The sequence below is a fragment of the Hyla sarda genome, chromosome 1 (genome assembly GCF_029499605.1).
Source record: "Hyla sarda isolate aHylSar1 chromosome 1, aHylSar1.hap1, whole genome shotgun sequence".
In the NCBI taxonomy this organism is placed as follows: domain Eukaryota; kingdom Metazoa; phylum Chordata; class Amphibia; order Anura; family Hylidae; genus Hyla; species Hyla sarda.
Genome location: NC_079189.1, coordinates 92026087 through 92054021, shown reverse-complemented (window position 1 = coordinate 92054021; position 27935 = coordinate 92026087). Strand labels below are relative to the sequence as shown.

Here is a 27935-nt window from a genome sequence, read left to right as displayed (position 1 = left end):
CAACTGGGCTTGATCACAGAGGCAGATTGGATAGTGAACCTGCAGCGTGTTTCCCGCTGCAAGTTTGAATGGGGGCAGGTTGTCCACTGTGGAAAATCCGCCGCAGACCCCGATCCACCGCTTGTGACAGTTGTTGGTTGTTGTTGACAACTGTTGGTCAGTTCGGTCATCGGAAGGACGTGGGTTGAGCGGAGAAAAAAATTGTCCTGTTTTTTTTCTCCGCTCAATTCCTGTAAAATACCAGATCCTGGACCCCATTCAAGTCAAAGGACCCGGCAGTGTCAGCTGTGCTCCGACCCGCAGCTATGTGCAACTGCTTCACTGTAACTCTGCACAGGTTTTGATAAATCCCCCCTACATGTTTGGCTGGGTTCAGATGCCACCCTGGATCTCTGTGGAAACCTGCAGTGATGAAAACAATGGAAGATAAACAACATGGTGCGTGGTATACGTTTTTTAACATCTATCTATTGCGGATGCTAGTAAAATGTAAAAATTCAGTGTGAAAATAGCTTAATATAATATTTTTTTACATTTTGGGTAGATTTTTTCTTACTTGCTACATATTCATAATGCAGATACCCTTGTATAAAGTAAATTTAGCTTCGACACAAGGCACACTGTGCTCAATGCTGTTGTTTTACTAGTCTTTACGTTCTCCCTTTCTTGTCCCCTAATGACTCTCTACGTCATTCCAGTAATGGGAGTTCCCGGTAATGCCTTCCACCCTCCCACTTCAGCACAGACATAAAAGCAGCAGTCTTCCTTGTACTCTCACGCACTGTTATTGACATTCGTCTACCAAAAGATATGGCTGCCGACCCACAGCAAGTTCCAGGGCAAGGCGAAAGCCCTGCGCAGCAAAAAAGCCTGGTAAGTAAATATCCTACTTACTTATTTCAGTGATCTCCAATCTATGGCTCTTCGGGAACTACAACACCCAGCATGTTTAGTATTGCAGAGCTGGAAGCCACCGGTTGGACATCCGAAAGTTATGCGCAAAAGATGTTTAGAGGCAGGGGCTGGAGGGAGGAAGGGCTGCTGCTGGGGGTCTGTCTAAAGGTCTATTTATACCTACAGAATCCTGCACAGATTTTGTGCTGCAGCGTTCAATGTAAACTAAATGACTGAACACAGCTTCAAATCCTGCGCATCAAATAGGCACAGGCTACTGTACATGTGAATTGGTCCTAATACAGTGTTTTCCAACCAGTGTGCCTCCAGCTGTTGGAAAACTACAACTCCCAGCATGCCCGGACAGCCGAAGGCTGTCCGGGCATGCTGGGACTTGTAGTTTTCCAACAGTTGAAGGCATGCTGGTTGGAAAACACTGGTCTAATGGTTTGTAGCACTAAAAACGCAATGACCCTGTTGTACGTGTTCATATTGGGGGAGATTTATCAAAACCTGTGCAAAGGAAAAGTTGCCCAGTTGCCCATAGCAACCAATCTGTAATTTTACAGAGGCCTTGTTAAAAATGAAAGAAGCGATCTGATTGGTTGCTATGGGCAACTCAGCAATTGATAAATCTCCCCCATTATCTCCATACTCACACCTCTCTTCAGTCAGACATGTAGATGCTTGTTATTCCCTGCTGTGGAGAAGTGATCATACCTGCTTTGTTACTAGTTAGGCCCCTTTCACATTATAAAATTGGAGGCACGCTGGTTGGAAAACACTGGTCTAATGGTTTGTAGCACTAAAAACGCAATGACCCTGTTGTACGTGTTCATATTGGGGGAGATTTATCAAAACCTGTGCAAAGGAAAAGTTGCCCAGTTGCCCATAGCGTCCAATCAGATCACTTATTTCATTTTACAGAGGCCTTGTTAAAAATGAAAGAAGCGATCTGATTGGTTGCTATGGGCAACTCAGCAATTGATAAATCTCCCCCATTATCTCCATACTCACACCTCTCTTCAGTCAGACATGTAGATGCTTGTCATTCCCTGCTGTGGAGAAGTGATCATACCTGCTTTGTTACTAGTTAGGCCCCTTTCACACCATAAAATTCATCCGTTAAAAACGTCCGTTAAAGTTGGTTTAACTCTTAAAAATAAGCGCTGTCTTTAAAAGAAAACTTTGCATATGCTGTATAGACACGTCAAAAGTTTTGATTGGTCGGGTTCTGAGTGTTCAGACCCTGTCCGAGAATGAGCTGAAAGTGCACGCTTCTCTCCCTTCTCGTTCTTGTCTTCTGGGTGTTCAGACCCCCGCCATGGCATGTTTATTAACAGGTCAACTTTTTTCCGTTTATTTTTTTGTTTTTTCCTCCTTACCTTTTAAATATCATAACCCTTTCAATTTTGCACCTAAAATTCCATATTATGGCTTATGTTTTGCGCCACCAATTCTACTTTGCAGTGACATTAGTCATTTTACCAAAAAATCCACGGTGAAATGGAAATAAAATTCATTGTGCGGCAAAATTGAAGAAAAAACGCCATTTTGTAATTTTTAGGGGGCTTCCGTTTCTACGCAGTGCCTTTTTTGGTAAAAATGACACCTTAGCTTTATTCTGTAGGTCCATACGGTTAAAGTGATACCCTACTTATATAGGTTTGATTTTGTCTTACCTCTAGAAAAAAATCATAACTACATGCACGAAAATTAATATGTTTTAAATTGTCATATTCTGACCCCTATAACTTTTTTATTTTTCTGCATACAGGGTGGTATGAGGGCTAATTTTTTGCGCCGTGATCTGAAGTTTTAACGGTACCATTTTTGTTTTGATGGGACTTTTTGATCACTTTTTATTCATTTTTATATGGTCTAAAAAGTGACCAAAAATAAGCTATTTTGGACTTTGGAACTTTTTTGCGTGTACGTCATTGACCATTTGGTTTAATTAATGATATATTATTATAGTTCGGACATTTCCGCACGCGGAGATACCATATATGTTTATTTTTATTAACACAGTTATTTATTTATTTTTTTTAAATGGGGGAAAAAGGGGGGTGATTATTACTTTTATTAGGGACAGGGTTAATTCATCATTAGTAACTTTTCTTTTTCCACTTTTTTTTTTGCTATGTTATAGCTCCCTCTTGGGGCTATAACATGCATTACATTGATTCCTACATGCGGATGATCAGTGTTATAGGGGCTTGACTTCTCTGGTCTAGATCTCAGGCATGGAGAAGTCAATCGCCGATAGGACACAGAGAAAGCAAGTAGGGGACCTTCCTTCAGTGTCCTAGCTGATCGGGACACCGCGGTTTCACAGCGGTGTTGCCGATCAGCCCAACTGAGCTTCCGGGATGCAATTTTTTCAACTTTAGACGCGGCGATCAACTTTGATCGCTTCATCTAAAGGGTTAATAGTGCACGGCACAACGATTGGTGGCGCGCGCTATTAGCCCAGGGTCCCGGCTTTCATTAGCCGCCGGGAGCAACCTGCTATGACACGGGGTCATGGCGTGTCATACGCCCTGCATCCTTAAGAGCTTAAAGGAGTACTCCAGAATTTTTTTTTTTTTTATCAAAGTTATACAGATTTCTAAATGATTTAAAAAATTTTTTTTAATCCTTTCAGTACTTATCATAAAATCACGATGTCCCTTCACCTGTCCCCGTCGCGTCCGATGAGATACAGGCTCGACCGCCTATAACACTGATCAATGCAAAGCTATGGCTTTGCAGGGATCAGTGTAAAAGATCAGTGTGTGCAGTGTTATAGCCCCCTATGGGAGCTATAACACTGCAAAAAAAAGTGAAAAAAATAAGTTAACAAAGGTCATTTAACCCTTTCCCTAATAAATGTAAATAAAAATAAACATATGTGGTATTGCCGCGTGCGGAAATGTCCGAATTATAAAAATATATAATCAATTAAACCGTCAATGGCGTACTCACAAAAAATTGCCAAAATAGCGTATTTTTGGTCACTTTTTATATCATGAAAAAATGAATAAAAAGAGATCAAAAAGTCCGATCAATAAAAACATGGTACCGATAAAAACTTCAGATCACAAAAAACGAGCCCTCATACCGGCCCATACGCGGAAAAATAGAAAAGTTATAGGGGTCAGAAAATGAGAATTTTTAACGTATAAATTTTCGTGCATGTAGTTATGATTTTTTTTCAGATGTACGACAAAATCAAACCTATATAAGTAGGGTATCATTTTAACCATCTGGACCTACAGAATAAAGGTAAGGTGTAATTGTTACCGAAAAATACACTGCGTAGAAACGGAACTGTATTTGCATTTTTTCTTCAATTTTGTCGCACAATTAATTTCTTTTCCGTTTCGCTGTGGATTTTTTGGTAAAATGACTAATGTCCCTGCAAAGTAGAATTGGTGACATGGAAAAAAAGCCATCATATGGAATTTTATGTGCAAAATTGAAAGCGTTATGAGGAAAAAATGAAAATGCAAAAATGGAAAAACCCTGAGTCCTTAAGGGGTTAAAGCAATACTACACTTATAATGTACAACTTATATATACAATGGGGTTTGCTGCAGGAGAGCCCTGGGGACATGCAGGGACTCTGCCTGACAGGACAGAATGACAGTACGGGGCCACATCCTATACTGAGACATGCTTTAGCCCAGGTCTGGGAGGACATCCCTCAGGAGACCACCCGCCACCTCATCAGGAGCATGCCCAGGCGTTGTAGGGATGTCATACGGGCACGTGGAGGCCACACACACTACTGAGTCTCATTTTGACTTGTTTTAAGGACATTACATAAGAGTTGGATCAGCCTATAGTGTGGTTTTCCACTTTCTGAGTGTGACTCCATATCCAGACCTCCATGGGTTTATAAATTTGATTTCCATTGATAATTTTTGTGTGATTTTGTTGTAAGCACATTCAACTATGTAAAGATGAAAGTATTTCATACGATTAGTTCATTCCTTCTGATCTACGATGTGTTATCTTAGTGTTCCCTTTATTTTTTTGAGCAGTGTAAGTGATTTACAAATCTGTTTAACTTCCCGGCACCGGTTGATTTGAATTTTTTTTTTCCCCTGGAGTACCTAGTTCTTTCCACCATTAGAAAATGACTTTGTAGTATATGTTTTCCATTACCGAAAGATATACAGCAGAAAAGAAACATATACAACATGCACAGATGATAAATGATGTTCTTTCATCAACACATGTTCCCTGTACAGATTGGTTTCGCTGCACACAAATAATTTACTTCTCTGCTCAGTATATAAACATAGGATCTACTTTTAGGCTTTAGTCACAGACAGTTTTTTTCTTGAGTACCCCATGAACCTCATGCACAAAAGCACTCTTAAATATTTATAATTATCAGGCTTAGGCTTAGGCACGGGTATGTTCATATAATTGTTTATACTTTTGGAAAAATCTATAAGGATTTGTAAAAGAATCTGTCAGAAACCTGAAGCAGACTGCTGTAAATTAGCATTTTGCTATGTCGGGGATGTGGGCGCAGGCTTATTTGGTGGGGCTTATGGGGGAGATTTATCAAAACCTGTGCAGAGGAAAAGTTGTCCAGTTGCCCATAGCAACCAATCAGATTGCTTTCATTTTTCACAGGCCTTCCTAAAAATGAAAGAAGCAATCTGATTGGTTGCTATGGGCAACTGGGCAACTTTTCCTCTGCACAGGTTTTGATAAATCTCCCCCTATCTGCATGTGGCTACCTGTTTGTATGAACATTTCTAGGCGGACATTCTACAGACAGCAGGCGCTGGCAGAACATGCCGTCTCTATAGACGGCAATGCATTTCTGAGCGGATTCTGCAGAAAGAATTAACTTGTCAATTCTTTCTGGGGAGACAGGAATTTGAATTTCTGCGCCAGATGTTTCCAACGTGGACATTCTGCCATGTGCCAGGTGCAGCAGAATCCCACCAGATTCCACTAGGAATTCTGTGTGTGAAAAGATCTGTATCACTTCCGTTTATTTGAAAGTAAATAAGACTTTTGACTTTCCTTTATACTTTTTTTCCGGTATTTAGATCCACTCCTCGCTTTAGCTTGAAACCAAACAAAAAAATGCTTGCCTGTGACTTTTTTAGCATGGCAGTATTTCAGTCAGTAATATCAGTCAGTATTTTTTAGCCAAAACTTTTCCAAAAAATATTTTCATTATAGTTTTTATTTGTGTAGGTTTTGGCCTACAAAAACTGGTGTCAAATTCTCCTTTGTGAAAGGGGCCTAAGGTCTGCTTCACATGACTAAATGGGTATACATTGCATTCGGAAAGTCACTTTCCCATTTAAAAAAAAAAATATTTTATTCTGTTATGTTAAGGGATTGTGCTAAATGAAAAGAATCTCAAGAGGAGATTGTGAACTTTAATGTATTAAATTAATAAATGTATTAAAAAGGGAAAACTAAAATTTGACATGGTAAGTATTTAGACCCTTTGCTATGACGCTTAAAATTCAACTCTGACTACACCTAATCTTAATCATCTCTGAGATGTTAATACATCTTAATGGGTGTGATACCTTCCAGCGACTATAGGTCGCATTACCACTTACCTTAAAGGAGGACTCCAGACCATAGAAATTGTTCCCCATAGTGCCGGCAGTAAAAAAAATAAAGATGTACATACCTTCCTCCGCTCCCCCGGGGCCTCCGGTAACCGGCTCCGGTCTCCGCCGCGACCCACTTCCTGGTTGCTGGTGGTCGGATGAATCAGCCAATCACTAGCCGCAGCGCAGTCCGACTCGGCTGGCGATAGGCTGAGCGGCAGTGTGAAAGCACTTTAGGACACAAAATTCTTCACTACACCGGCACCTGCGGCCGGGGCCGAAAACATCACACTGCTGCTCAACCTATCGCCGGCCGAGTCGGACTGCGCTGCGGCTAGTGATTGGCTGATTCATCCGACCACCGGCAACCAGGAAGTGGATTGCGGCGGAGACCGGAGCCGGTTACCGGAGGCCCCGGGGGAGCGGAGGAAGGCATGTACATCTTTATTTTTTTACTGCTGGCACTATGGGGGACAATTTTTATGGTCTGGAGTTCTCCTTTAAACATACAGTCTAGGCCCGTTATATTGATTTCTTCACCCCCTACCTCCGCAGCAATCCGGTCTGAAGAAGGTCTATTGTGACCGAGACGTTACCTTTTGCTTGTGATTGCTTGCTTCAATAAATATATTAATACATTTTTTTTTCCACTAAAGTGGTGTGCCTAGCTATCTATCTTGGATAATATAAGAAGGATTAGGACCCTATAAGCGCACTCACGACTTCCATGGAGAGCCGCACTTACTGTATCAGTTTTTCCAAAAATGTGAGAAAAAACCTGTGTGGAAACCTAGCCTTATGGTTGGAATGGCATCAGTATGTCAACACATTTCAGCAGAATTGCTTTAGTATTTAATCCGTATTTCTGTACTCTAAATACTGATGGTCCGTTTTCTAGGCAGGAAACGGAACTACACTTTTGAGAAACTGGTGCAATATTGATAAAAAACTGATGGCATAATAAGGATCAAAACACACATTTTTTATCTCTTCAATTAGACTTCAATGGACAATTTCCATCTGTAAAACAGAAGAAAGTAGCTGCATTATTAAAATCTGTGCAAATTTTATACTCCCATGTCAGTAGCTCCATCATTTTATATTAGTGTGGTGGTGGGCTGTGCGGTGCAGGGCAGATGTTGTTAATCTAGGGGCAGATGGCATTAACCCCTTGTATTCATGACGCCAGGGCGTGGTTTAGCCCATAACCACCCGAAGGTATACCGCTGGATCCTGGGCTTGGCGCGGGGGCAATAAAGACTCCGACACCAAGTTACAGACAATGGTAGCTTTACTGAGGGCAGACAGTTGGTAAAGTCTTTACAGTGTAGCCAGGGCACAAGGAGGTGACCAGTGACACAGAGACCTTGCAGGCTCACTGGGACTTGTAATAGTACTGGGTATTTTAGTGCAGGCCATGTTGACTAGACAGACTTGACTGGTGACTGACAATTATTGCAGGCTAAGCTTACTTGCACTTGACTGTGGCTGCAGACTGGGCTTGAGGCCTCCAATGCTCTGGACACACTCTAAGACAAGACACTGGACCTCAGCAACAAGAGAGAAGCTAGCTCCACCCAGGGCTTATATGGGGAGACTAGCAGGGAGCCCATAGGTCAAACTTGTGGTCAGCTGGTCACTGATACCTCCTGGGTAACAATCACATGGTACATTTTATTAAAGGTATAACACCTCTTACAATACAAAACATATGTACAAACGGGGAAACAACTACAGGGGGCCCTGGAGACACAGAGGGACATGGGCAGACAAGGCAGGAAAGGTACGGGACAACACCATCCCATACTGGGCCACCACATTAGCTGTGTTTTGACCACCAAAAAACAGATGTGATACAGATGAAAAATATGCTTGTGTAACATAAGCCTCATTCATATAATTTTTTCCAAGTCACTATTCCTGCTACTTATACTTACCTGACCTTTCACTCATTTCGACTCCCCATTTTAGTGTGGGTGTGCACTGCGGCTTTATCTAACAGGTGCATGTAGTAAAAAGCAAACATACAAATGCAGCATTGTTCCGGTTGACTCTGCCATTTGATTGTATACTCTTCCACTGGTTGCACAGAAAATGTTAATGATTCCTCAGTGTTGGACTGGCACCTAGTCCAACAGATAAAAAATAAATCTATAGGCCGATTCTCTACGTAGAGTAAATGTTTGTTCACTTATATAGTAAACTCTCCTGCTATTATGTCATCAGCATGGTTACTTGGGAAATACACCCTTCCATGCATACACAGGCAGGTTAGATGCAGAAGTTTCTATGACTAATAAATCTATTCCATTCATTTTAATTGAGTTGTTTTGCATGGGTTTTTTTTGCAAATCCTAGCCATCTGCCATATGTAAATACATTTTAAGTGCTTGCCTTGTCCAGACCAGTCTATCTACTCAAGCTGTAGGTTGCCTGGTCAAGTTTCTAGCACATACACAGCTTATTTCCCGCTGCTTGGCAGATTTCTCGCAGTGTCAAAAACGCTGCCCTTCCCTAATACTGTAATTTTTATTGTGTAAACAATTTCTGACATTAAGGAGTATCACATCCATAAATGGGAGGATATTGTTTGCTATAATATTTAGGTAGATGGTACTTATCACAATGACATCCTTATGAATGCCAGGAGCCAAGGTTTCACAGCAGATCATTGTCCAGACCTTTGCATTCCAACCACTGGCTTGCCTTCTTCTCATACTGCATCCTGGTGCCATGTCTTCCCCACCTCCTTCCATAGCTTTATGATCCAGTTCTGATGCTCACATGGCCATTGTAGGAACTTTCATCAGATGATGGCCTGACTGGCCTGCAGCTATACAGTGCCATACGCAGTGAGTTATAATGCACTGTGTTCTGATGCCTTCCACAATAGCCAGCACTAACTTACTTTTTTATTTAAACATTTGTGCTACTGTGGTTTTTCTGTGGGATCAGAACAAATGGGCTAGGCTTTACTTTCTATGCTCATCAGTGAGCCTTGGACAGCCGTGACATTGTTGCCAGCTCACCAGTTGTGCATCTGTGGTAGCCCTTGGGGGATATAAAACAGTGGAGGTGCTTCTTCGGTATTTGAGGGGTTAATTTAACCCCTGTCACTCGTGACGCCTGGGTGAGGGTTAATACGCTGAGGTAAATCTTCGGCCTATCGCCACCCTTCCCAGAAACGATAGGTGCGCGCTTAAATGAATGAAGGTCCACAATAGGGATGAACTTGAACTTGCATAAACTTTACTGAAATACTTGCGGTACATCCAATTAACAGCAACAGTCTTAGTAATACAGTCTCTATACAGCACGGCAGTGATTGACAGATGCTGCGGACCATTGACTTATCCAAGGATTAATAGAATTAGGATTTGTGCAGATATCAGTCCGGATTTAGGGGTCTGTTTAGGTCCGGTGATCTTGCGAAGTTAACAGGGATTGAGATAACTCACAGTTTTGTATGAATGGCCATTGCCGCAAGGCTTGGGCCTAATCACTGCGGAAGATAGCTGCGCAGATCCGTCCCCATGAGCAGCGCAGGAACAAGAGAGCGATTAATGGCCGCCGCTCCCTTATATGGGCAGGGCCGTTTTGGGTTGGTCCGTGTCAGCTGTCACTCACCGTTACAAGGCATGGTGGGTGAACACGTCCTAAGGTCCTAAAGCAAAACCATAGAGTTTTCCACCTGATCACATGACCCGCAGGTCCTGTTACGCAACAAACAGGTATACAATTCAATATATATACACTTTTTATACTTATAACTGTATAAATATCAGATAGAACTGCTATACATTTAGTGGCTAAGTGAGAGGTGACAAGGGGAAGACTAGAAAAGAGGGACCCTGACGTCCTAGGGACTCTGACTATGGGGACCTCTACATAAGTAATGTATAAAATATGGTACCGGGACACCACACATCCTTGGACCACATTTGGTATATACTAATCACTGCATGTCAGTAACACCCTGCAAGACCTGCTGTTTTGGAGATGCTTTGACCCAGACACCACAATTTGGCCCTTTTCAATTTAACACAGATCCATAACCTTGCCCATTTATTTGCTCACACTGAACTGACTGTTTACTTGTTGCCTTTTATATCCTATCCTACAGGAGTCATTGCCATAAAATAATCAATGTGTTTCACTTTATAATCACTTCTCAAATACTTGTACTCTCTATTTTACAGATGCATTGCCCCATTTCTCATGCACACAGGGAAGATTTTTCTAAAATCATAAAGGAATGTAAAGAGGAGAGTTTCTGGTACAGAGGTAATAAAGATAATCCTACAAAAATGTTGTCCAGATATACAAATACTTTGTAGACCTGAAATACCTTTAATACTGACATTCATTGTACAATTTTTGCACTAGTAATATGTCAATTACTTTATACTGTTAGGAATTTTGTGACTCTGATGGATGAGGAGAGGCTGGTAAGGTAGCCAGACCTAAAACCTAGGACTGTCTCTCTGCATGTTGGACATTTGTGAGGTTTACCTAATACCAATACACAGTGCTTTAAGTGGCCGGTACGCGGCGGTACTCAGTACCACCACTTCCAAAAATAGCTCTTGAGCGTACCACCACCTCTCCGTGCGCCCAGAACGTGCTTTTAGCGTACCGGAACGCAGGCCCGTCGCTACAGGACAGGCAAACCAAGCAATTGCTTGGGGCCCGGGGCCCCCGAGCAATGCCGGTGTTTGCCTGTCCTGTCCTCCTGCGCTATCCTGGTTCAACAGGCAGCTCGCCCTGCTGGGCCAGCAGTGCGAGAGCCTACCTGGAGCGGGACGGGAGGCAGAGACTAAAGCCGCTGCCTCCGGTTCCTTTTTGTTCCTGCCCCTGGCTCAGTAGTACCCCCAGATTAACCCCCTCTGTTCTATGGTTATTATGTTTTATACTTTATTATATGTACATTTTGTACAAAAAATTTTCAATACCCTATTGCACATTTTATTTATGTTCAGTAGCTATTTCTAGCTCAAGTAAATCCACAAACTAATAAAAGGATTTATAATTTTTTATAAGGTCGTCTGTGGACTGCTGTATATAAAACCCCTTCAGTATAGTTGCTGTTACCTCAGGGGAGGAGGGTAGTCAGCAAAAAAATAAAATAATAATAATAGAGTACCGCCACCTCTTTTGGGCCACTTAAAGCACTGCCAATACATTATCATTTTAGTCCTTAGGCTTCATGCCCACATGCATGGAACCTGTACAGTTATGCATGAAGCCTATGGCTTATTTATGGTGCAATCACGGTTAATGAAGTAAAAGTAAAGAAGGAAAAAATAACAGGTCATAAAGGAGGAATAATGCAACACAGTACGCGGGTCTATGTGTCCAAATAAAGGCTTGTAAGGGATGATATTTGAATAAAATAGCAAGCACAGCTATATCCTAATATATTGATGTGAATAACATTTGTAGGCAAACCAAATGCAAGCACAGAGACACGTAAAACAGGACAAACACAACAGAATGGGGCAGTCCAATGCTATACAGAATTTGTCTATAGTGTCCATAAAAACAATATCAAGCCATCATCTTTTAAGGTCTGATTTGTATTAAATCTGCATAGTGGCTCATGCACATACATACAAAAGAGTAATATACCGGTATATAATATATCTATGAGCCCTTAGACTATTTCCAAGCATATTTTACATACTAAAATTAAGGATTCATTTCTGGTTTTAAAACTTAAACCAGTAAAAAAAAAAAAAAAGTGTGTTTCTAAATGGAATCTATATCTGTACATTTTAATAATCATTTCTGTTGTGGTTCTTGCAGCTCTGCCTCTGTCCGTTACAAGCATGCTAGCCACACAAGCCCTCATCTACAAAGGTAAGTAAATGTGTAGGTTTACATTAGGACAAGATCCATCTGCTGTGGTCTGAATGTATTCTGTCCGCTGTATTGTTACTGTTATTTGAGGACCAGCCCTTACCAACCACTTATCATGGAAGAATGTGTCAATACAGCAAATTGATGCCTTTTTATTTTATTTAGTGATGTCATTACAAAGTACAATTGGTGGTGCAAAAAAGCCTCATATGGGTCTGTAAGTGGAAAATTGATTGTGTTATGGTGCTTAGAAGGCAAGGGGGAAAAAACTAAAACATTTTAAAAAAGATATGTATTTGGGTACTCCGCCACAAATATCTTATCCTCTAAAGGATAGGGGATAAGATGTTAGCTCTCTGGCACGGCACCCAGTCATTTGGCGCACGGAGCGAATTGCGCTCCGTGGTTGATGACTGTTGATGTGGCTGCCGCGCCCCCTCCATTCATTTCTATGGGAGGAGGCGTGCCGTGGCATTTCAAACACAGAAGCTGCAAGCTTCCGCGTTCCTAACGTCGCTGCTGCCGGCACGGGGATCATGGGCGTCCCCAGCAGCGGGACCCCCGCGATCTAACATCTTATCCCCTATCCTTTGGACAGGAAAGAAGATGTTTGGGGCAGAGTACCACTTAAAGTGGTTAAGGGTATTAAATTATAAAGGTCCATACAATTGCAATGATACTCAATGTATAACTTAACTTATTGTAAGACAATAAACATGCCTAAAATCACCCTCTTCTGACTCCTATAACTCTTTTTTTTATTTTTTTGTATATAGGGATGTGTGAGGGGCCCCCCTGTTAATAGATGCCCCCCCCCCCTATAGTTGTGGCAAGAAATATTCAGAAAATGTTGATCTGCCTCTTGGAGATCGATGATATAATCGGAGTTTAGGTTAAAAGTAACAGTGTATTTTATTGACACATGAAACTTTAAAACAAGGTGCAAGACGTGTTTCGAGGGCAAGTTCCCCCTTTATCAACTGCTAAAATGTCATCTGGTGAGGGAACATACAATATATATACAACATATGTATATGTGACAAGAGTCTCCTTGCCTCTTGAGCATAAAAATGTATACGATCTCTGTGCATGGTTCCTTGGCTGGAAAGATCAGGTATCTAGAATTATAAAGAGGTAATTTTAAAAGTCCCACTGGTTCATTCATGAAACTACGGCAACCAATCAGCGGAGTTGTTCGGTGTGACATCATTATCCATAGTAGGACTCGGATTTCACGTGGTCGGCCGGCAACCAATGGGGGTTTTCCGGGGTTTGTTTTGTAAACTTTGTAATGGATGTTCTTGCACGGACCAATAGAAACCTCTATTGTCAATAGTAATTGGCCCGTGATGACGTCCAAACAGCTTGTGTCAAAGTGGCTGGGCACCAATCATAGAAGCGCCTACTTGAGGACTGAGAAATGGTGGAAAATTTTTATAAAGTAAATTTCCCTGTGTGTTGTTAGTACGAGATGGATTTCCACTGCTCGCTATTGGTTAGTAGCGGTAGCCAATCGGCTTGTGTTGAGAGTGGCTATGTGCCAATCGTAATTTCGCCTACTAGACAGTTGGAAATAGCAGGGATTTTGAAATGAAGATGAATCCTAGAGATGTTTAATGGTAGAGGAGACTTTAAACTGGTTGCTTGTGCAACTGGTGGGAATGAATCCATTTGTTCTTATTAAAGGATATTAAATAGTATGTTCAATGTATTCATTCAAACCCATTGGAATTAATGTTTTCAACTTGAATATCAAATAGTTTTCCCTTCTACATAACTGTGTGTATCTTCGATTGCTGGTTGCAGGAATATGTTCTATTGGTAGAACAGAGAAGTGGGGAAAATCACAGTTATGCTTGATGGACGCATGCCTCGATACACTATGTAATTGGTATCCATTCTTAGCATTAGAGCGATGCTTGTGTATTCTGGCGCTCAAGGTCTGGATCGTTCTCCCAATATATTGGATGCCACAAGGGCATTCTAATAAGTAAATCACATATGTGGATTTGCATGACATCAGGCTCTTGATTTTATAGAACTAAAAAGTGGATGGGGAGCTGCACACTAAAAATGTATAGTTGAACTGGGCCAACGTGCTGAGATACACTTTACCCGTAGTGCCAAAAGAAACTAGTAATAAAATTGAGAAATTCAGACCTCTAGGCACAGTTAGTATTTTGTGCTATTGTGTGTGTGTGTGTGGGAAGGAAAGTCTTTGACAAGAAAAAAAGCTAGAATCACTTTTAAAATGATGTATAATAAAAATAGAGTAAAAAATAGTAGCAGCGCTGTAAATACAATTGTGGTTTGTAGCGGTCTAATGCGTAAGGAATGAATACGATGAAATATAGCGCTGTGCAGATTGGCACGGGTGCTGGTGCCAAATACCTGCAGTCTGCAGTCTTCTTAGGTGTTTGTTCCGTCTGTGTTGTGGATATCATGGCATGTAGGTCTATGGTGGCAGGTGGCTCAGAGCTGCGTCCGGCCTTGGATAGATGAGTTGACAGCAGCGGGGATGTGGGATCATGGGAGCGGGGATATGCAGATCACTCGCTGCGGCCGCTTCCTCGAGCTGTGGCAGTTACTCAGTGGATAGTGGTCCGCTCAGCAGGAGACTCCGCGCTTGAGAATGTAGAATCAATCCTTGTCAAGAGTTAGAAACGGCAAAATGGATTGCTGGGTGATAGCTAATAGGCAGACGTGTTTCGGGGAGAACCCCCTTTTTCAATGGCAAAAGTGGGAATGAAAATAGTCCTGGGAATCTGATCTTATATAAGGTGCCATTTTGATTGGCATGTGGGCATTATGTAACAAAAAAATGCAGATCCTGGATTCCTCCATGGAATTAGGAGTGCTGAAGCTGTCTACTCACCTGTGTGGACTGTGGATTTAATACAGTTTAATCCAATATAAAAGGATATAGACCATTTGTACAAGTAGTTACACAGTAAGATCACCAGCCAAAAGCTCTGTTTTATAATAAATTATTTATTGTTTCATCCATAAAAAAAAATAAAACTAATGAAGCTATGTGTGGGGGAAAAGGGTCAAATTGTGTTGAGCAATCTGATAAACAGAACAGATTGAAAATATGAAAGTGTGATGTCAGGTGTATATCTGGTGTAGATTGTTTGGTCAGAAAATTGGAAAAAATATGTGTTGAAAAAATATGTGTTGGAAATGAAAAATATTTTAAGGGTAAGAAGAGTATATATCTACATGAGTGATGAGAATGAATTGAAAAAAAATAAATAAATAAATATATGTGTGTGTGTATATGTGGTGTCCTGGTACCGTATTACATACAGTACCTTGGTAGGGGTCCCCAAAGTCAGAGTTCCTAGGAACCGTGGGGTCCTCAGATCTAGTCTTCCCCTAGTCACCCCTTAGATATGTGAATACAGTGAATATATTGTTAAGATAAATGTATATAGAAAGTGTACTTACCTTGCGCTAGCGTCGCAGGACCTGCGGGTCACGTGACGAGGTTTAGTCTCTATGGTTAATGCAAAGGACCTTTGGAGGTTCATAGGCCATGTGATACCCACAATGATTTGTGAGGCTGATTGACAGATGGCGTGAACCAATCCTAAACCGGCCAGCCCCTGCCCATATAAGGGAGCTGCGGACATTATTCTCTCTCTTGGGTTGCTGTCACTGAATGAGGTAATACCTCCGCAACTTTCAACAACAATTACTAGGCCAAAGCCTTGCGGCCTCGGCTGAATTACACAGTGAGTTCTTCTAAATTCTCCCAAATTATTGGCAAGGACCCTGGACCTAAACATAGCCCTAAATCAGGCGGATCTGCGCATACTAAATTCCTACAAGTTAAAGAACTTACTAAAAGTCCCAACCAACGGTCAATCTCAGCTAAGCTGTTCATAGACTCGTTACAAAGACTGTTCTTATGTTCGCATGTTACAGAAAATATTCAGTAAAGTTTATGCAAGTTTTCAGCAAAGCTCTGGTTGTGGACAATACTTTATTCTGCAAACACCTATCGTCCTTGGGAAGGGTGGCGATAGGCCAAGTCATACAGCATTTAACCCTCACCCTAGCGTTATGACTGACAAGGGTTAATAACACTCTTTATAACCTGCACAGCAACATCCCGACCACCATTCACACCCACAAGGCGACCACCATATATATATATATAATATATTTATATATGTGTGTGTGTGAATATATATATTAACCTGTTAAGGACCAAGGGCGTAAACTTACGCCCCTAGTCCCGCTCCCGTGATATGACGCGGGGTTACACGGTAACCCTGCATCATATCACGGCGGGCCCGGCGTCATAGTGAAGCCGGGACCCGCCGCTAATAGCGCGCGGCACTGATCGCAGTGCCGCGCCCTATTAACCCTTTAGCCTAAAAGTGAAAGTAAAAAGTGACGGTTAGCTCAGGGAGCTGTTCGGGATAGCTGTGGTATAATCGCGGCATCCCGAACAGCTGTACTTCAGGAGGAAGGTCTCTTACCTTCCTTCCTGCAGTCCGATTGGCGAATGAATGCTTCAAGCCTGAGATCCAGGCTTGAGCATTCAATCGCCGAAAACACTAATTGATGCATTCCTATGGAGATGCATCAATAAGTGGTAAAGATCAGTACATGCAATGTTATAATATGGCATAAGAAAAGTGTAAAAAAAAATCATTAAGCCTTTCAATGATCCCTTCCCCTAATAAAAGTTTGAATCACCCAGCATTTCCAAGAATAAAAAAAAAACTGTGTAAATAAAAATAAACATATGTGGTATCGCCACGTGTGGAAATGTCTGAATTATAAAAAATATACCGCTTTTTAAACCGCACGTTCAATGACGTACGCGCCAAAAAATTCCAAAGTCCAGAATAGCGTATTTTTGGTCACTTTTGATATCATGAAAAGATGAATAAAAAGCGATCAAAAAGTCCGATCAATGCAAAAATGGTACCGACAAAAACTTCAGATCACGGCGCAAAAAATTAGCCCTCATAGCCCCCTGAACATGGAATAAAATAAAAAAGTTATAGGGCTCAGAAAATGACAATTTTAAACGTATACATTTTCCTGCATGTAGTTATGATATTTTTCAGTAGTAATACAAAATCAAACCTATACAAGTAGGGTACACCATAATACAGATTTTTAGGTGCAAAATTGAAAGAGTTATGATTTTTTTAAAGGTAAGGAGGAAAAAACGAAAGTGCAAAAAACGAAAAACGTCTGGTCCTTAAGGGGTTAAAATAAAAATATAAATAAACATAGAAATGAAAATATGAATGATATGGACGAATTGTGATTGTTGAAGGTGTGGACTACCCCTCCTGCGCTAGGGTACAGAGCCCAAAAGGGGATCTAAGGGAAACCAAAAATTTCTAGTTCTGAGTTGTGACCTCTTGGTTCGAGTGATTCGAATTCGTAAATTTTCTGTGATTCAGCCCTAGACATTTTGGTGCAATCCAAAGAATTTTAGCTGAGATGGGTCTTGGTTGTGGTGTTGGGTGAAGAGAGCAGACAGAAGATGTTTATCGTTACTTTTTTTTAAAGTTTTGTATATGTTCGGATATTCTGGTTTTCAATGTTCTTTTAGTTCTAGCTATGTATTGTTTATTGCAGTTGCACTGTATAATGTATATGACCTGTTTAGAATTGCAAGTGATGAAGGGGGAGATTTATCAATACCATTGCAAAAGAAAAGTTGCTGAGTTGCCCATAGCAACCAATCAGATCGCTTCTTTCATTTTGCACAGGCCTTGTTAAAAATGAAAGAAAAAATCTGATTGGTTGCTATGGGCAACTGGAAAACTTTTCCTTTGCACAGGTTTTGATAAATCTCCCCCGAAGTCTTTGATCTCCCAGTTAAAATGATTACTAAAATTGTACTGTTGATGTAGTTTTTGTGAAATGTGTTGTTTCGCAGTTTGAACAGGACCCACATTGGTGGAAACCCTTAGTGGACAGCCATGTGTCGTTTTTGATTCTGTGGAGTAGGTGGTATGATAGTGTAATATTTTATCTTGATGTAGGAGAAACCAGTTTTTTCTAATTATTGACTATTTTTTTATGGTTGTTGTTAAATGGTAAGATAAGTTGTATAGTATCGTCGTCCTGATTTTTGTTTCTGGTAGTATTTTCAAAGTATGATCTGTTTTGTTGTGCAATTTTGGATTGTACTGATTGTAGTAGGGTATCCACGTTCCTGAAATTTGACTGTCAGAGCTTGTGCTTCTAATTCATATTGTGTCGTGTTTGTACAGTTCCGTTTAATCCTCCTAAATTGACCTGATGGTATGTTGAGGAGCCATCTGGGTAGATGGCAGCTAGAACATGGGTAGCTAGAACATGGGTTTATGGTATGTGCCGCATACTGGTACGCCAGATGTGCTTGAAATGGTCAGATCTAAAAATTCAATTTTTGGAGTAGTCAGTGGATGCGGTGAATTGGAGGTTGCAATTGTTGATATTGAGGCTATGGATGAACAAAACCAGATCTGAGGCTGGTTTGTCCCAAACTAAAATGATGTCATCTATATAGCGCCGCCATAGGATCAGACCCACGCCCAGGTGGGGGGGTGATTGTGGATTCTTCCCACACCGACATGAACAAGTTGGTATAGCTGGGCGTGAATATGGTTCCCATGGCGGTGCCGTTGCTCTGTAAATAAAAAAAAACATTGAAATAAAAAAAAAATTTTATTCATTCTCATCACTCATAGATATATACTCTTGTAGATTAAAATATATTTCATTTCCAACCCATATTTTTTGCACACATTTTTTCCAATTTTCTGACCACACCATCTACACCAGATATACACCTGACATCACACTTTCCTATTTTTAATCTGTTCTGTAAATCAGATCGCTCAACACAATTTGACCCTGTTCCCCCACACATAGCTTCTATATTTATTTATTTATTTATTTTTTATAATTAATCAATTATTTAAATTATTATTTATTATAAAACTGAGAGCTTTTGGCTGGTGATCTTACTGTGTAACTACTTGTACAAATGGTCTATATCCTTTTATATTGGATTAAACTGTATTAAATCCACAGTCCTCACAGGTGAGTAGACAGCTTCAGCACTCCTAATTCCATGGAGGAATCCAGGATCTGTATTTTTTTGCTACATAATGCCCACATGCCAATCAAAATGGCACCTTATATAAGATCAGATTCCCAGGACAATTTTCATTCCCACTTTTGCCATTGAAAAAGGGGGTTCTCCCCGAAACACGTCTGCCTATTAGCTATCACCCAGCAATCCATTTTGCCGTTTCTAACTCTTGACAAGGATTGATTCTACATTCTCAAGCGCGGAGTCTCCTGCTGAGCGGACCACTATCCACTGAGTAACTGCCACAGCTCGAGGAAGCGGCCACAGCGAGTGATCTGCATATCCCCGCTCCCATGATCCCGCATCCCCGCTGCTGTCAACTCATCTATCCAAGGCCGGACGCAGCTTTGAGCCACCTGCCACCACAGACCTACATGCCATGATATCCACAACAAAGATGGAACAAACACCTAAGAAGACTGCAGGTATTTCTACCAGGCTGGGTGCGCTGTGAGCACCAGCACCCGTGCCAATCTGCACAACGCTATATTTCATCGTATTCATTCCTTACGCATTAGACCGCTACAAACCACAATTGTATTTACAGCGCTGCTACTATTTTTTACTCTATTTTTATTATACATCATTTTACAAGTGATTCTAATTTTTTCCTTGTCAAAGACTGATACCATCATTTTAAAATCATTTTTTATGTTGCATTATGCTATACTGCTTTTAACCAATATATATCATTATCTCTGTAGCAAGGGCCATGCTCAGAGACTGGATTTTATTAAAAACTATATTGGCAATATGTTTGAATAAAGCACATTATATTTAGATACCAGCCACATCTCCCATCTTATTCCTTCCCACACACACAATAGCACAAAATACTAACTGTGCCTAGAGGTCTGAATTTCTCAATTTTATTTCTTGATTTTATAGGTTTCTCCTGTGGTTTTTGATGTGAACTGTTTGCAGCAGTTTTTGATGTTATTACAGCATTTACAGTTGGACGTGACACATTTGAAAGATCCCAATATTCCGTCTCTCATTGGGTTGGATTGATTTTGATGGTTTTTAATTTGCTGGGGGCAATTATACTCTTCAGAGACTTACGGTATTCCTTCTGAAAGTCATCTGAGGTTTCTGTGGAAGTATATCTTTTAGGGTCTGTAGAATATGTTGTTAGGAAGCTGTAGGTATATGGTTTGTCTTTAGCTGTGTCTTGGGAGATCCTGGGTGTTTTCAGTTCCAGACAGGGTTCTTTTTTTTATTTTACTTGCCTTTTTCTTGCTGTTAGGGTACCCTAAGTCCTTCATCCTCAACAGCAAGAAAAAGTGAAAAGCTATCTCAACGTATACCACTTGGTACCCATGGTGGGGGGCCCATTGATTTTAATGAACTGAACATAGACTGTATATAGTCACTAGTAGACTATTTCCTAAAACGCGTCATTTTTTGAAATGGTACACCATGGTGTACATCTACATACTGTTTTTATACTGGTGGCATATCCCAATAACATGATGTGAATTAGGTCTAAGATGTGCAGATGTGTTAGGCGTCAAGCCCTTATGATACGTTTGACCACCTTGGCCATACACCTGAGGGGAGAGGTGATATTGCATCCCTAAACTTCTCATGGTGAGATGACCAACAATCCAGTCTACTCTGGAAAGGATATTTAGATATAGTGATATATAATGATGTACAGTGGCGGAATGGCCACACATGAGGTTTACTACAGATTTGCACAGCTGTATGGCAAGTATATGTAAAACACAGAAAAACAATGTGCTTCACATGTCCAGGCTGCGATAACCATTGAAATTTGTGCTAAACTGTGCGCAGTCTTGCAGCACAATTCCTTGCCACATGCTGCACTACTTACTGCCTGGCAGTAGTGAGAATCGAAGCCTTATGTACAGGAGCTAGTTGGTCACAATATTTTATCCCTTTAATGTCTAGTCAGGCAATCTATTATGAATAAACATTATCATATATGCCATTATTTACAATCAGTTTTGTGACAGACCTTTTTGTTTTTATGATGGACCTTAGTCCTCAACCTCAAGAAATCAGGAAGGGGGCCCGATAACCCTGAAACCCCAGAATGGTGCCATTGAGGAAAAAGGAACCTGTCAGAAATGTTATGTTACCTGACCCACGGGCATCATGAAATAGCAACATTACAACAAACTACGATTTACTGTGAAATGCGGCATTTCAGTAAAATTATAGTTTGACTGGCATCTGCTTTCCCCACTCAGCTTGATTGGCAGGTCTCTTCCTATTTACATATGTGGTGTACCAGCACCAAAAGGCTGCCCTACGGGCTAGAGATTGCCTCCGGCAGTCCTACTGTCTATCTGTTGTGCCCACTGCTCCATTGTCTAACCTGTTATAATGTGATTTATTGCGATGGTGTGTTATGTAATATTTATGCACTGTACCTTTTAAGGGATTGTGTCAGAGTAACGCTCACGCCCCAATGTGGAACCTCCATACCTAGCCCTTATTACGTGGGGGGGGGGGGGTCTAAGCTGTTCAGTTCTAGTCAGTGCTCGAGTGAGTGTGAGTTAGCAGAGAAGAGGAGTAAGGAGTGGAGTGCTGATACTGTGAGTAGAAGCCTAGGGAGAAGAAAACGACTAAATTCCACAGTAATGCCAATCTCAGAAAAAACCCTGGTGCACAGGTGAATATCAAAGCCTGGTGGTAAGAAAAGCTCTTGGGGAAAATTTGTACGTCAGTCAGTCAGTCAAATTGAAGTCTTTCAAGTCAGCATGTGCTGTTAATCTTAAAGCTGCTTTCAACAGCAACTACAACTCCCAGCAATGCGACAGGCTCTCTGGGTTCCACTCTGCCAATTTCTCTGCACAAAAGTCTGTATTGTTTGAGATCTGCTACCTCCAGCAAAGAGAGTTATGCATAACCTTACATCATTGTATTCATTACCCTGCACCTGGCCCAGGAGACGCTATCTCAACCTTAACGATGCCCTGGCATCACAAATTGATTTATACACCCTGTACACAGTCGGTTCATAGCCCGGACGATGCATATATATGTAAAAACATGTTAGTCAATACCCAGTGGTACAAAGGGGAAGCTATTTAGGGCACGCCAGATGACTAGCCACACCATTCCTGGCTGGTTTTGGCAGCATGAATCTCCTGATAGGTTCCCTTTAAGCAGTTAAGATATTATAGGTACGTTTTTTACTTAGTTTCTGTTCTCAAATCTAAATTTTATAAATGCAGTGAATGTTAATTTGATTTGTTTTTCTGTGCAGGATATCTGTCAAAGAACATACGGTTTGGTTCCTTGCCGAAGCTTGCCTGTAAGTACGATTGTATGTTATGTAGTTGACATTCATTCTGTATCCGAATAATAGAAGCCTCTTCTGAATGCAAACAATGGGATCATGTACTTTGGAAAAGTAGGAGATGGCTTTTTTGATATGCTGTAAAGTAACAACTATTGTTCCTTTTGTGTGACACAGTGGCTGGTTTTCTTGGGTTCGCCATTGGAAAAATATCGTATGCAGGAACATGCCAGAAAAAGTTTGAGAAACTAGGAGCACAAAACCCATTCGAAGCTGGATTTGGCCCTGGTATGGGAGCTGGATTTGGTCCAGGATTTTTCAGAAGTCATCACAAGTAGGTGTCACAAAAACAGGTGTTTTAGTTCTGTGCTGTAATAAATAACCACTTATTAAAATGTCTTCATGATATGAACAGTTTTCTATGTTTACTCAAATTATATATTTTCCAGTCTATGAAGTCTCAATATCAAAAGTAAAATAGATCTACACAGATGCAATCCCCTGTCCATATGATTATTGAGGCATATGGACATCACAGAGGACTACCCAGGACTACTCTCTGTACAGGTGGTACCCCAGTAAGGCTGCCATTCGCCGGTAATTGCCATGCTGGGACTGGCACCGGACCCTTTACCTGCGGGCTCCATTGCACCCCCTGCGACCGGGCCAGCAGGCGAAAGGGGGTGTGTGTCTTCCACCAGGGGATCCAGGACACCTGTCCCGATTCCCCCAGCAACCTCAACTTTCAACACTGTGTGCGCCTGTGTGCACTCTCCTGCGGCAGCTGATGTGACAGGAAGGAGCCTGCTGTCTGCATAGTGTGAGGGGTATAATCTATAATGGGATAATCTACAATGGGGGCAATATGAGGGAAATAATATACAATGGGGCAATGTGAGGGGCATGACATACTATGGGAGCATAATATACAATATAATATACTATAGGGGAAATGTTGGGGGAATAATGTACTATTGGGGCAATGTAAGGGGGTAGAGATGAGCGAACTTACAGCAAATTTGATTCGTCACAATCTTCTCGGCTCGGCGGTCGCTGACTTTTCCTGCATTAATTAGTTCAGCTTTCAGGTGCTCAGTTCAGCAACAAAAATAAAAATAAACATATGTGATATCGCCGCGTGCGGAAATGTCTGAATTATAAAAATATATTGTTAATTAAACTGCACGGTCATTGGCGTATGCGTAAAAGAATTCCAAAGTCCAAAATAGTGTATTTTTGGTCACTTTATATATCATTAAAAAATGAATAAAGAGTGATCAAAAAGTCCGATCAATACTAAAATGGTACCGACTAAAACTTCAGATCACAGCGCAAAAAATTAGCCCTCATACCGCCCCATATGTGGAAAAATAAAAAAAGTTATACGGGTCAGAAAATGACAATTTTAAACGTATACATTTTCCTGCATGTAGTTATGATTTTTTCCAAAAGTACGACAAAATCAAACCTATATAAGTAGGGAATTATTTTAATCATATGGACCTACAGAATAAAGATAATGTGTAATTTTTACCCAAAAATTTACTGCGTAGAAACGGAAGCCCCCAAAATTTACAAAATGGCATTTTTTCTTCAAATTTGTCGCACAATTATTTTTTTTCCGTTTCGCCGTAGATTTTTGGGTAAAATGACTGATGTCATTACAAAGTAGAATTGGTGGCACAAAAAATAAGCCATCATATGGATTTTTAGGTGCAAAATTGGAAGGGTTATGATTTTTAAAAGGTAAGGAGGAAAAAACGCAAGTGCAAAAACAGAAAAAGCCTCTGTCCCCAAGGTGTTAAACCCATTTAAACATAGCCTTAGGCTACTTCATGTCAAGTGTCCCAGTACAGCAAAGGTATATGGGTTGGCAACCTGTCATAAAAGTATGCCATTTACTGTCTAGTGTTAAAGGCTTTGTGATCGTAACTTATATGAGGCCACACAATCATCTTTTTGCTGGCAGCACATGTCCCCGTATGGGGAAATAATCTGCTGCTGCAAAAGGACCCTAAGAAGTTAGAAGTCAATGCAGCCATTTCCCATAAAAAGAAAAGCTGTATATTCTTTTAGGCCCCATGTTAATTTCCTAGATCAATATGGAAGTAATACCCACCCTCTCCAAAACGGGCCACTACTCTCCCCATTGTACGAGTGGTGGGTCGGTACGCACTCCATGCATTGTCTATGGGAGCAATAGCTACCTAAGCGTGATATGTTCAGCACTCCCGTAGACAGTGCATAGATCGCGTGCCAAATCACTACTCCTTGCACTGGGGTGAGTTAGGGCACTGGTCTCGAGATAGGGGGGAGGGGTCCTAGAGGCCAGACCCCTGCAATCAGACATTTATTCCCTATCCGGTGGATAGGGGAGATGTTTTATACATTAAAATACCCCTTTAAAGACAAAAATAGTATTTATTTAAAGGGGTTCTCCTGGGCTTAAACATCTTATCCCCTATCCAAAGGATAGGGGATAAGATGCCTGATCGCGGAAGTCCCGCCGCTGGGGACCCCCGGGATCATGCACGCGGCACCCCGTTTGTAATCAGTCCCCGAAGCGTGTTCGCTCCGGGTCTGATTACAGGCAACCACAGGGCGGGCGGTGTGTGACGTCACGCTCCACCCCTCAATGCAAGCCTACAGGAGGGGGCGTGATACGGGGTGTCGCGTGCATGATCCCGGGGGTCCCCAGCGGCGGGACTCCCGTGATCAGGCATCTTATCCCCTATCCTTTGGATAGGGGATAAGATGTTTAAGCACCGGAGAACCCCTTTAACTGAAACCTCAGTGCAAAACAAAAAACTGAAGCACAGGAGACTTGTTAAAGCGGTACTCCAGGGAACTAAACTCATATTCCATCCTTTCCCTCTTATCAACCTATTTATTTTACTAGATATCATTCATTACCTATATACAGCAGTTCACCCTATTTGCTTGTCACTTACATGCATGAAGTGGGGGAATTTACATTATCCAGCCATCCCACTCTGTCTCTGTCCAAATCCCTCTCTGAAAGCAGCCCCCACCCCCCTAAGAAATACAGGCCATGTGGTTTCTGCCCTGCAATGATGAGTCATGCTCTCTTCAGTGCTGAGAACTGGGAGGTGTGTATGGTCCCAGCTAGAGATGAGCGAATTTACAGTAAATTCGATTCGTCACGAACTGCTCGGCAGTTAATGACTTATCCTGCATAAATTAGTTCAGCTTTCAGGTGCTCCGGTGGGCTGGAAAAGGTGGATATAGTCCTAGGAGAGTCTTTCCTAGGACTGTATCCATCTTTTCCAGCCCACGGGAGCACCTGAAAGCTGAACTAATTTATGCAGGATAAGTCATCAACTGCCGAGCTGAGAAGTTCGTGAAGAATCGAATTTACTGTAAGTTCGCTCATCTCTAGTCCCAGACAATCAGACGCTGAACCTCTTTCTGTTGCTCAGAGCAGGAGGGTGGGGTTGCTCTCAGATTGAGTTGCATGACAGAGCAAAGCTGCAATGATTGCTGAGAGGTGTAGGCAAGGGGAGGGAAGGATGGCACAGAATATCAAGCAGCCAGAGAAGACAACAGAGGCCACAGGAGCCATACATATTAGGCAGGATGGTTTACAGGGAACACATCCATGTAGTGTGGTGGCTTTGGAGATTTTCTTCAGATATATACTTCCCTGGAGTACCCCTTTAAGTTGGGAAAATGCTACATGTGTTTTCATGACAAATATCTGCTAGCAATACAAGGGACTGCTAAATGATCAAACCCAATAACAATGGCATTTTCCTACATCAGGAATTGTCCCCACGTCTGTGAGGAGTGCAAAAAGAAATGTGCCAAGGACAAACAGCAGAGTGCCCAGCCAACCACTGTTTCTTCCTAAACTTGAGTAAGTATCCACCCTTCTGCTAGAGAATGATCTGATGATTATTGTCCATCAGCTATTTATCTGCACCACTTTATACACATGCATGCTTAGCTCAGTTGAGCATCTGTTCTGAATGGGGAGAGGGGAGCAAGCCGCTGCCAGACTCTTCTAGCAGTGGCTCATTCACACAACCATATTACAGCTCAGTGTACCAAGCTGTAATAAGGTGCCCTTAAGTACCTCCATATGTCTCAGAGATTTGTTCATGTGATATTCTATTGGACACTCTATTACAGAGCTATTGTTACCTAGAGGCATTACTTCTATGGATGCAAATTGCAGCGCATACAGTAACTTTGACTCCATAGTACAGTGTACCTGGGAGTCACACGTGACTTTTTTAGTGTGAATGAGGCTTTAAAGTTATATTTCCTATATTTATTCTATTAAAATGAATTCCATTTCACTCCACTCCTTCATTCTCCTGATCAGTGGGTGTCTCTGCAATGAGACCCCAGCAATCAAAACTTTTGGCATGCCTCTGGACCTTGTCTCTGTTTTTAAAGGACACTTAGGATAGTTTGTGTTTAAGGGATGTATGTCTTAACACCTCCATCCCCTTCACAAACCAATGCACCAACACCCAACCCACCCACATAATACAATTCAAATAAACAACTAGGGTTAAAGGCCATATACACAAGTGAATTACACATGATAAGTTGTTTTGTGACTGCTCCAGTGTGTTCTTTACAGTTGTCACTATAATTTTGTTTCCTCAGATTGCCCCCATGAATGTGGACGCACTGCTTAACCGAAATATCTCATTTCCTCGTTCTTGATGTTTATAATAAAATTGATTTTTATAACAAATATAGTATGACTCAAGTTATTTCACTAATATAGATGTCACGTATACTCGTGCCATGTATATAACTAATCAATTTTATAGAAAATTTCTCTTATGTGAACACTGGTTAATATATTTATTCCATATGATTGAAACCCATTGACACAAATCATTTTTATTTGTCACCTTTTTGTAATCATTTCATATTTATATCAAAAACTTTGTGCTAACTAAAAGAGGTGTAGAAATGCCATAACATGGGAGGTTTGGGGTGCATTCTGTGGCAGCAATTATTCTTATGATGACCTTTAAAGAGGGGACTATAAAGGAAATGATTGTGAAAATCAAAGAAGGTAAGGATATGTTTGAAATGCTTGAGGCAGGTAGCTTTAGTAAGGGGAAATGTAGTGGTAGTCAGTATACTCTTTGTAAAATGTTGGATAAAGCATGGGAATTTATAAAGAAAGCCATGGGGTGCACTGGTAGTTTTATATTTATGCCGTTATCGA

The 27935-nt window shown here is 41.2% G+C and overlaps 1 protein-coding gene across 4 annotated transcripts; it reads left to right on the top strand.

Moving 5' to 3' along the window:
- Positions 1 to 691: 691 nt before the first annotated feature.
- OCIAD2 (OCIA domain containing 2) lies at positions 692 to 27449 on the top strand. Of its 4 annotated transcripts, none has more exons than XM_056557874.1 (7): positions 692 to 873; positions 10673 to 10757; positions 12279 to 12332; positions 22688 to 22735; positions 22898 to 23054; positions 26504 to 26597; positions 27359 to 27449. In XM_056557874.1, the coding sequence occupies exons 1-6, from the start codon at positions 811 to 813 to the stop codon at positions 26589 to 26591; spliced, it is 495 nt and encodes a 164-aa protein (XP_056413849.1). In that variant the 5' UTR covers positions 692 to 810; the 3' UTR covers positions 26592 to 26597; positions 27359 to 27449. The 4 variants fall into 4 exon arrangements, with proteins under 4 accessions (XP_056413849.1, XP_056413857.1, XP_056413867.1 ...); XM_056557882.1 differs by lacking the exon at positions 692 to 873 and adding an exon at positions 1531 to 1689; XM_056557892.1 differs by lacking the exon at positions 692 to 873 and adding an exon at positions 1604 to 1659.
- Positions 27450 to 27935: the final 486 nt, after the last annotated feature.

Coding starts and splice junctions, on each gene's coding strand:
- OCIAD2 (XM_056557874.1), top strand. CDS start 811: ATGGCTGCCGACCCACAGCAAGTTCCAGGGCAAGGCGAAAGCCCTGCG. Junction 22,736..22,897: donor TTCCTTGCCGAAGCTTGCCT/GTAAGTACGATT, acceptor TGTGTGACACAG/TGGCTGGTTTTCTTGGGTTC. Junction 23,055..26,503: donor TTTTTCAGAAGTCATCACAA/GTAGGTGTCACA, acceptor TTCCTACATCAG/GAATTGTCCCCACGTCTGTG.